Source organism: Juglans microcarpa x Juglans regia, chromosome 8S, assembly GCF_004785595.1.
Source record: "Juglans microcarpa x Juglans regia isolate MS1-56 chromosome 8S, Jm3101_v1.0, whole genome shotgun sequence".
Lineage (NCBI taxonomy): Eukaryota > Viridiplantae > Streptophyta > Magnoliopsida > Fagales > Juglandaceae > Juglans > Juglans microcarpa x Juglans regia.
In genome coordinates, this window is record NC_054609.1 from 8,524,135 (window position 1) to 8,535,380 (window position 11,246).

At 35.7% G+C, this 11,246-nt stretch overlaps 1 protein-coding gene across 6 annotated transcripts; it reads left to right on the top strand.

The window, feature by feature from the left end:
* The first annotated feature begins 760 nt into the window (after positions 1-760).
* On the top strand, positions 761-8,998 carry LOC121244726 (7-methyl-GTP pyrophosphatase). Of its 6 annotated transcripts, none has more exons than XM_041142918.1 (10): positions 761-950; positions 1,509-1,580; positions 1,654-1,728; positions 2,214-2,297; positions 3,044-3,121; positions 3,978-4,047; positions 4,165-4,256; positions 7,750-7,791; positions 7,890-7,970; positions 8,721-8,998. In XM_041142918.1, the coding sequence occupies exons 1-10, from the start codon at positions 924-926 to the stop codon at positions 8,790-8,792; spliced, it is 693 nt and encodes a 230-aa protein (XP_040998852.1). In that variant the 5' UTR covers positions 761-923; the 3' UTR covers positions 8,793-8,998. The 6 variants fall into 6 exon arrangements, with proteins under 6 accessions (XP_040998852.1, XP_040998851.1, XP_040998854.1 ...); XM_041142917.1 differs by having other exon boundaries at positions 764-950; positions 1,497-1,580; XM_041142920.1 differs by lacking the exon at positions 3,044-3,121 and having other exon boundaries at positions 764-950; positions 1,497-1,580.
* The last annotated feature ends 2,248 nt before the right edge of the window (positions 8,999-11,246 follow it).

Here is an 11,246-nt window from a genome sequence, read left to right on the forward strand (position 1 = left end):
CGCCAATAATGAGAAAAATTATGAGAAGTGTTATAATTATAAATAGATTTTATAAAAAGAATTTATAAATTAATAAGATTTTATATAATATGTTATATTTATTCTATAATAAAAATAATTTTATAATCTAATATATCAAATCAAATCAAGTTAACTTCTAAATTTACTTTTATTAAATTCTTTAGTAGCTAAAATATTTTTCAAAACTTTTAATACCTAATCTACAAACTATGCGTATCGCTAGCAAAAAATATATATATTTTTTATTTTGTTTTAAATATTTTTTTCACATTATTAATTATTAATAAATATATAATTTTATTAATAATCAGTTCTTTAATCATTTAATAAAAAAATTAAAAAATATAATAAAGTGTATGAATAGAAAGATTGAGAGGCAAAATCATGGGTTCATTTAATATTTTCTTTTTAAAAAATTATTAGTAATTTTATAATTTAACTTATTAAATTAAATTATATTAATTTATAAATTTATTTTTTATAAAAATCTTTGGTGGCTAAATCACTCCTAAAAATAGTATTAATATTGAATGTCAAATTTCAGGTTTGAATTATATCAAATTCACTTTGGTTATACAGTTTAGATGAGATAAAATGATATGTTTTGTTGAAAATTGAATAAAATATTATTTTTATTTTAAAATTTTAAAAAAATTAAATTATTTGTTATATTTTATTTAAAATTTTTAAAAAATTATAATAATATAAATGAAATGAAACGAAAAGAATCAATTTTCCTGCCAGACTTATTATCGAATCGGAGGATTGCATGCCCTAATTTATTGATCGCGAGGCAAACACGCCCATCTTACGCTTCAAAATTTTTAATATTCGCTGCATCCGTACTATCTGCGTCCCCCTCTTACATCTGTTCTTACATCTGTTCGATCTTCAGGACGGAGATGGAAGCGAATACTTCTCCGTTCAAGGTAAGCCTCCTCGACAAAACTCAAACAACTCGGTTCTTGGAAGTAGGAATGGCTTTTTATGCGTGTAGTATGTGTAAGGTAACTCGAGTAATGGAGAGGCAGAAGTGGGTAATTATCACTTTTCTTCTTCTCCATTTTTCTCGTTAGCCAAACGGGCTTGTATTAGACCATTAGATTTTCTGCTAGTGCAAGGGGACCCGCATTATGTGTGCAGAGGTCTTTACTTGTAACGGGTGCGACTTGGTTTGAATTTCAGATATGCTTTTATTTTGAATGGTAATAGATAATAATCAAGTGAAAACACCTGAAGTTTGGATTTTTAAGGACTAGTGAACTTCGAATTGAACGAAGGTTTCAACACTCCATCAAAATTCTCTTTAATTGCTCGGTAGAGCGGGAAACGAAATGAGAAACTCAATTCTGAAATCTTCTGTTCATTTCTTGTATACAATACATTGTGTGCCTGAAGTCATCTGAAATGTGAGGTGCAGATGAAATATGACCATTGAAATGAATAATTTTTCCAAATTGCTTGACTTGACATAGGCTGTTGTGCAGATAATTTTGGGATCATCTTCAATAGCACGTCGAACAATATTAGCTGAGATGGGATACGAGTTTACAATTATGGTATTTTTTACTCTCAGCTATCTACTATTTTTTTTGTTCTGATTTCCACAAAATTAACCTTTTAGTTACTTAGACTGCAGATATTGATGAAAAATGCATACGAAAGGATAAGCCAGAAGACTTGGTTATGGCTCTCGCTGAGGCAAAGGTTGTGTTCTCTTTTCCAAATATTGAACTGCAAAGGAAAATGTCATAAATTCTGCTTTTGGCTGCTGTGTACAATCTTAGTTATAAAGATATTCCTTATTAAAAAAAAAAGTTGTAAAGATACTCATTCTTTTGCTAAGTAGCCAAAGCGGTTGTAAGGCTAATGGATTCATGCAGAAACAATGTGGATATTAAAGCTCCACTTACCATGCTTAATTTATTTCTCAATCCCTCTGTCCACAAGTGATCTCATTCAGCAGGACAAGCTGGAGCATGCTAAACTAGCTGCTTAATTTACAGACCACTCTCATAATTCATGATTATTAAAGGGATTTAGATCTAGCTTATTTTATATTTCCCTTTTTTAGTCATTAATTCTCCCTCTTTGCACGTGTATTTATTGTCATAAGTTCCATTTGTGTCAAAAGTGAAGTGTGGGGTTTGGCTTAGGTATTTTTCATTAATCGAGTGTGAACTGCATCTCAGGCTGATGCTATCATATCAAAACTACAAACTATCAATCATCAAGAGAAGGATGTTGAACAAACAATCTTGATTGCGGCTGACACAGTATGTCTTGCTTTGGTTTTCTTTTTGACGCCGTCCCTGTTTCAGAAACACCCATATGGGATCTTGTATTACCTAGTGCCATTTATGGACCGAGGATACACTGACTTTGAAAATAGAAAGTATAGTAGTATATGTTTCAAAGTGGTTCGCTTGCACTTCTTTGCTGTGCACGTTTGTAATGCCATATACTCCATGTTATTGATCAAGGAAGATGGGACAGTTCTGGTTATTTTATTCCACTGACACTGAATTAAAATTTTCCTTGCTAGATGCAGATCAGAATATGACAAATGCAGACCTGGGTATTGGATTTTTAGTTATTCTGGTTTTTTGCATTGAATATTTGAGCACTTGGGTTTAATTAATCTTTTGTATGAATTCAAATTTACTAACTTATCGTGATTAAATTATTGGTTTGAATAAAAAATAATGCTGTTGGCCTTTATGCCTGTATTTTGTCTTATTTAGGAATATTTTATCACTCTCACTATACTTTGGGGTAAATATAAGATATTCACCACCTGATAGCAATTATAATGCTTTGATGTTCAACTGTTGCATCTGTGGAGTTCTTTTTTGTTCTGATAATGCACTTGCCTGTCTTCCCGCCCTCTTGGCTGCTGTAACATGAATAGTTTAATGTTAAAAAAAAGTTATGGTCATTGCATATATGAAGGTTACGAGTTTTGGGTCGAAGCTGACCTGTGACCAGGTATTTAACATAGCTGATGGTAACTTCTTCTCAGGCAGAAGCCATCTTACAAAGGCCCATTGGTGACTACATAAAGGATGCTGAGCCAACACTGTTAATTACTTGTGACCAAGTACAAACCTAGTCCTTTGACATTTTTTATTCCTAATTTACTTAATGCATATGTGTTGCCTTTTGAAACTTGGTAAGAAATCTCCACATCATGTAATATGGTATGTTGGGTTGCCTTATTACTTGCCCCTCTTCCCTCTCCCTGGAGAGCGATTATTATAAGCCTCTTAATGCCATGTTCAGAAGATGATTTGGAGTCAATTGTATCAATAAGTCAACTATCAGGAAAGAAGTGTGGGTGTCTACAAGTTGGAGTATTTAATTTATATAGGTTGTAAAAAATTTTTATGAAGATAATTGCAAAATGGTTTTGACTATCAAGCTAGGAATTCTATGGATTGGTAAAACTTGAGCTTTTCAGTGTGCCAAATTGTAAATCTGATTAGATACTTTGTTGTAATGCTAACTACTCGGGGAAGGATAAATTTATCAGGTTTGATTGCATTTTCCTCCCTAAACTGCTACCTCATTCTCAGTTGCACTCTTAAACTTTCACTCAGTACAATTCAGACCCTAGTTTGAAGTTTTAATGCCAACTACCCCTCCATCAAAAAGCCCATTATGCTTAAGATAACATTTTTCAGTTTGCATGAGCTGTGTACATTAGATGTTTGTAGAAAGAATTCTTCCATCTGTTGATATCTGTTCCATTATGATTTGTGCATGCCTTGCAATCCCATGAGAATTTCTGGACGCTGATGTTTCCTATGCCACATCTGTATATTGTATCCTCGAACATAAATGGCCTCCTAGTAACAAGATTCTTTGTAGATATGGACTTCCAATTTTTTTGACCTTGCTGTGAAGGGAACTTTGTTGTACATAGTTTCTCACTGTTAATATTAAATGATCTGGAGGTGGTGGTCTATGAAGGTGTGGTCAGGGAAAAACCATCGAGTAAGGAGGAAGCAAGACAGTATTTGAAAGGTTTGCTTAACTCTCTCTCTCTCTCTCTCTCTCTCTCTCTCCCCCTCCCCCCACCCCAAACAGTTCACTGTTGTTATCCTATCACATAACTCTGGCGATTTACCAACATGGTTTCAGACTATTCTGGGAGCCATGCAGCAACAGTGGGATCTGTGCTAGTTACAAACCTTAAGACAGGATTCAGAAAAGGAGAATGGGACCGAGTGGAGGTACCATATGCTTCTATTCCTTCATTTGTGAAACTTTTTTATAATTATTGTTGAGCTTTTTTCCCCTTTTGAATATCTTTCCATTCAAGACATTATATGGTTATCATACCATTTTTTTATAAGTTAAATAAAATTTTATTAAAAAAACTAATAAGGCGTATCCTAATAAACATAGAGCATACAAGAGAATACCTAATTACAAGTTAGGAGCTAGAAAAGGAAAGAAGAAAATCATGAAAATTAGCCCCATTAAGAAAAATAGTAGAGGCCCAAAGAAATAAGGTATGGAAGAAAAGGCATCTAAGCTCTTTTTTTTCTTTTTATTGGCACCGGGTGTCCGAGAACAAAGTCATGACAAATTATTATAATTTGGACAGTTCAAGGGGAAGTTCCCCTAGAAGCATCTAAGCTCTTTCAATGAGCGTTCCTGGTCTTCCAAACTTTGGCCATTCATTTCAAGCCAAATACACCACATGAGGCATAGAGGAATCATTTTCCATACGGCTGCGATTTTGGGGTTACTCTGGAAACCTCTCCAGCAAACTCTTGATTTAATGGGTCCACAAAAGAGCACTTGGAAGGTCATAGGATGCCTACTAGAATATCCTGTGACAATGAACTTAGGAAGATACTTTATTGAAATTTGAAACAGGATGCCTACTAGAATATCCTGTGACAATGAACTTAAGAAGATACTTTATTGAAATTTGAAACAATCTCTTCTGGCATGTTTGGGTAATTGTAATTTTGAACTCCATATGCTGAACAAAAAAAGGATAATAATAGAAATTGGTGTTCCTACCTAGGTGTTTCTCTTTTATAAATTCTGTGTACTTGGGCTAAGCCTTTGCGTTGTTAAATAAAAGATAATAATAGCGAATATTAAATTTAAAGTTAGTGTTGTACAATATTAGATAAGGAACACCTTTTCACCAAATCATTGCTGGTATTACATTACAGGTTCTATTTTGCTTGCTAAACTCTTCTTTGCTAACTTGCCATAATTAAATAGTTTTATGCTTAGAGTACTTTTTTTTTTTTTTTATAGGTAAAAATATTGTATATATCAAAAGGAGAAACCAAGTACACTGAATGTATACAAGAAAACACCTTGCCCAAAATGACCCAAAAAGCCCCTAATGACCCAAAAAGCCCATAAAAAACCAACCCAAAGTACATCAGACCCGACCCCAATCCTTGTTTCCCGTAGAACTAAAATTCTACCCGAACACCAATCCCAACACCTTGATTCCCGTCCTCACAATACCCTCCCTTTAGACTTCCTTCTAGTTGAACTACCACCCTTAGCGTCGTAGTTGATTGTCGAAAAGAGACGCTGTAGCTCCCTGCTTTTCTTAAAGCTTAATTTGGTTTCAAGTGTGAGGCTTGCCTCGATCCCAGTAATTAGTTCGTTAAATTGGTCTTCACATCCTCTATGTGAAATTCCCACGAACTGCTGAATCTTGTTAACTTTAGGCAAAATCCAATCTGCTATTGGAGGAAGAGAGACCAGGGGAGCCACAATATCCCCATCAACCTGCACTCCCGATTCTAGACATTCCTCTACACAAGGCACCAACGTCAAACCCATTAGTTCTCCAGTAACTCCATTGGTTCTCTCCAATGATATCGGGGTCCCCATTGGAGATTCTGGGGTGACAACAAGTCCCTTTACCTCTAGGGTGATAGCGAATCCTACATCTCCTTCAGAACTCGGCAGTACACTTTTTTTCCTTCAACTCTGACAAAGGAGCCATAGTTTCTTCAGGGACCAAGGGTGTAATACCGACTATCGATCTATCCTGTATTACACGAGGCGAATGACATTCCATTACTGATGTCTCTACACCAATACCCGATGTAGACCCCACTTCAAATAACCCAGATTTCCTTTTGACCCGCCATACTCTCCTGGATCTGGTTATAGGGACAGGGCCGAATCCGATCTTCCGTTTTCCTTTTTCTAAGTTTAAAGGATTCGGGCCTATCATGTTTCTTACCACCCTGTTGCCTCCAGCTGAAAGCTGATCTATTTTCATAGACAAGAAAGTTATCGCTGTCTTCAACTCGACAAGTTGGGTTTCCATCTCCTTTAGAGAATTGTGCATATCGACAAGCTGGTCTTGAGGCGTGATTGGCAGACCCCCCACACTCTGAACCCCCGAAGCATGTCCCGTCTTTAGAGCTGCCGCATAGGATTGCCTCGCCACCGAGGATGTACGTGGGTCTTTCTCCATGTTCTCCCTCACTGCCACACCACCTTGTCCTTCCAAGCCTTCACTCCCTCTCTTGCCGAAGGAAAAATGACGCATCACCTCCCCCATCCTTCTCCAACCACTGCCCCCCTCTTTAGGAATGAAAATAAAATTCCTCCTCCCCCCACCACCATACTCCACCACCATAAAATATCCGCGAGCATTCGAGTAGCGATGCGCTGTGAAACTGCGTCGACCTTCCCGGACAGTGGAGAAAAAAATCTTGTTTCTTATCCTTAGTACACGCTTTTATGGCCTTGGCCAGCCACTGCACTGCTGTCGAACCCAAAACCAACTTAGATATCACCCTTCGACTCCTTTCAGTAATGGCCGACATGCTCCCTTCCTTTACCAGTGTAAAGGATTTAGATTCTATGGCCAACTCCATAGAAGAACCCAAACTGACCCACTCCCCTTCTTCAACAACCATTCATCATCTCAGAGAAACCAGATTAGAAATCCGTTGGGAGCTGCAAGCACTGTGAAGTTGTGGACTCCAGGTCGTGTTCACTTTAAGCACTGTAGAGTTGTTTCCAGCTGCAAATCGTGCTCACAGAAGACGCCGGAGCACTCGCCGGAGCCTTCAGGGTCAACGACATGACTAACGGAGCCTTCGGGAGGATCGCTGGAGTACTCTGAGTGGCAATACAGCGATATCTAAGACGCCGGAGGTTGAACCGACGCCGGACGGCCTCAGCAAAGTCGCCGAGGTCCATCGGCTTTATCTGTGCTGACGGTGCGGTGTGTCTCGCCGACAATGGGTGGGTGGCGGCAGATCTGGTTCCTTAGGGTTTTCGCGCTTCGTATTGTTTTCTCTCTCCTCTGGACCGACGCCGGACGGCCCTCAGGGAAGTCGCCCTTAGAGTACTTTAAAGTTGCGTTAGAAGAGATCTCCTCAGTTGAACAGTAGAATTTTAAATATTTTGGTGTATACACTTGATTGCTGCATATGGCTACACAACGTTTAGGTTTCATTCTATGACATTGAAAGTCAAGGAATCCAGGTTTGACTAAAGGAGTTCTATGTTTGTAATTTTGTTTATATCGATAAAAAAATGTTTCTAGTTTTGTTTTATTTGTTCTTTTAATGATTCATTTGTTTACTTACATTTTCGTTTTAGTATTCCATTTGGAAATTTATCTCATTTTATTTTATTGCTTTTGTTTCCAATCCTTTGTTATTATCTTTAATTACCCATTTGCTGATAAATGATACATAATGTTGTGATTCGCTGCAGATCTATTTCCATGAAATACCAGATGAAATCATTGAGAAACTGGTATTCATATTTTTCTTTCATTGAAATTGGCGGTTGCTTCTGCATCATTTATGAGATACAAGATATTTTGCTCCACCATTCTTTTTTTCCTTTCTCAGATTGAGGAGGGGATTGTGCTTAATGTTGCCGGAGGACTGATCATAGAGCATCCTTTGATTCTGCCCTTCGTCAAACAAGTGGTTGGTTTGCTAATCTTAGTTTAACCATTAAAAGAGTCAAAAACTTAGGTGATTACATAGGACACATGGAGTAGGTGAGCTAGCCAAGCAAGTATCATGTCCCAATTTGTGGTTCCCTGCATGAATTCACAATTCAGTTGATGAGACATTGTCACCAAAACCTCTTATATATTGACCTCCCAAGTAATCTTGTGCATAAAGCTGTTATTTAAAGATGGCTTGCTTCTTGGGAATACAACTTGGAAGTTTGCGACATTTTGGCATGGCTGTTGATCCTTTAATCAATGTCATCACCCATTAACCTCAGGTGTCATATAAAATTAACACAACCCTAATGTAATAAATTATAAGAAGATATAAGTTGAGCTAGTTTTGGTTGGCAAGTTCTAAATTGCTGTTGCTTCAGGTTTCTTAACAAATTTATCAGGGGAGTAAATTTCTGTCTCAGTTAGGCAGAGTGTTGGTCTTGATCAGAACTTATCCATTCAATCATAATTCTGAGCAACTTTCTCATATGCCTGAATTCAAGCTGTTAAACTCCGGCCGAGGGGTTGCTGTGATAAGTTGCTTCAACAAGTCCAAATGGTCTGTCCTTAGCTTTTTGGGTTTATCAAGAATGAGTCATTTGCTGCCAATTCAACTCCATTACACTGTTTCTGAACAGCTTGTAATTCCTTTGCTTTGGTTCACTAATTGCGGACATTTCTTCTATGCTTGGGTAGACATAATAATTGGTGGTATTCTGTGCAGGTTGGAACAACAGATAGTGTGATGGGGCTCCCCAAAGCTCTGACTGAAAAACTTTTGAGGGAGGCCCTATAGCTGCCCAAGACACTGCTTCTTCATACTTGATAACCAGCTGAGTCACTTTAACTGCATCTGTTATGCCTGATCTTGGTTTCATTAAATCAATTGTTATCTAAATGTCTGACAGGAGCTTTTTTAGTATTATTTGTTACTTACTCCCTTCGAATTGTTTGTCTATTCAAGTTTCTTTGTTGATAGAAGATTACATACTTGATTTGTAAGGCCATTTATCTCTGAATCCAATTGTTTTTTTATTTATTTTTATTTTTATAGATAATAAGAGAATTTATTCCTATTAAATAGGCATAGTCAAAGCACACAGGAAGTATACAAGTGAGTACACCTAAATACAAGCTAAAGCAAAACTGAACTAAGGCAAAACATTACAAACATTCAATTGTTATAGGGAAAATCATTAATATAATTACTTAAAGATTGTTATGGGGTCTAATCATCATCAATCTCTGATTTACTTGAACCCTAAACTCTTAAAATCTTGGCATTATACCAAGCTTCCGAATTGGACATCTACGACAACTTAATCTATCGGCTTTGATCTAATGGTGGTCTTGTTCTCGGTTTGTCACTTTACTTGTCTATTAGTATTCAATAATTTTTAAAGTTATGCTAGTACCATATAAAGACATTTTAATTCCGTCTATAGGTTAATCGTTCCATCTGCTAAGACTATTGAATACTGATTTGTTAAACCATCTACCACTCACCCTTGTGACATAAGCTAGTCCGGGTAATATTAACCACCATAGACATACCACGTGACAACTATATAAGCATGTGATTAGCAGAACAGAAAAAAGAGAGAGAGACATCAAAGGAGATAATATCTATACAAAGCAGAGGGACGCATATACCATCATGAGTGTTGGATTAGTGGTAAGGGGCTTACTTCCACGTGTTCAATGAATGGAAGGTTATGAATTCCTACTCCATGGAAATACAAAACTAAAAAGATGAGACTTTTGCCTATAATCCATATCCATGGGCTTTCTACCATTGCTGTTCTTTACTTCGGGGATATGCTACTCTGTTTTAGGCACTCTAGTACTTCTGATAATCTAACAAGAACAATTAGTCATTCATCAGATTTAAACAAAGTTTGATTCGTGTGTTAGATAGAGGGTGCGTGGATTGTTTTCAAGTCCGGCGGATAGGTGCTCCTTTTAAGACCATTGATTGTCGCCCAACAGAGACAAACACACAATTCCAATGGCAGCAGGAGGAATAGAGACTTTTGAATCCGCGTTTGGGGTCTTTGAATATCTTATACTTATGTAAATAGTAGTGAAATAATTTAAGTTAATATATTTCTTTATATTTTAGAAAATAAAAGAGAAAAAATTGAATAAAAATATTATAAAGTTAAAAAAATTATTTAAATATAATTTTTATTTTGATATTTAAAAATATTGTATTGTTTTTTATATTTTGTTTGAAAGTTTGAGAAAATCGTATTGGTTTTGTGTTTAGATAATGACTAGATGAAAAAATTAAATATTTGAAATCAAAAAATGTTTTTGTATTTAAGTGATGTTTGAGAAAGAAATTATGAGAAGTTTTGAGAATATGTAAAATACCTTATTACCCTAACAAGGCCTAAGAATACTATTTTGATCACATTCAATACGAAGAACATCAATTTCTTATTTTTTTCCCTTTTACTATAAATAGAAGCTTTGTAGATTTTAGCCAATTGACGTACAGTCAGGAGAGCTTGATTGACGTGCAAAGGACTTGAAAATAAATAAGTCTTTCGAGACTAGATTTCGTTTGGAAGCTGAACTCATCTCAACTCATTATTATAATTTTTTTAAATTTTAATATAAAATATAATAAATAATTAAAAAAATGACTTGGAAATAAATAACACTGCTCAACAAGCAGCTCGAAATCAGTTTGGTAAAATTCGAGTTTGGTTTGGAATAATACTATATACCTATTCATATCCTATTTTGATCATATTGAGTAGTATGTGGCGCATTTATCACCATTAGATGATAAAAAAATATGAAATAAATGATCATTTAATGATGATAAATGTACCACATTTTACTTAATATGAAAAAAGTAAGATAATAATATGATATATAGAATTTTCTAATTTTAAAATATCAATATAAAATTTCATCTTAATGAAGTGCCTGGTTAACAAGCTCAAACTCGTTTGAATATTAATCGAGCTAATCGTGAATATAAAATCCAACTCGATGAAAAATTAGAGCTCGACTCTTATTCGAATAAAAATTAAACAAATGAGGCTTGACCACCCACTACTTGCTCGATCTCGAATAGTTTACAACCCTAGAGGTGCAGCATGCCCAGAGCGTGAAACACACGTTGTCAATAGAAAGAACCGAAGAAGCTTATTTAGAACAAATCTTTCAAAATTTCTAGGAATCCTTAAAAATTAGACTAGGGCTTGTTTGGACATAGAAACGATCTTATCTCATC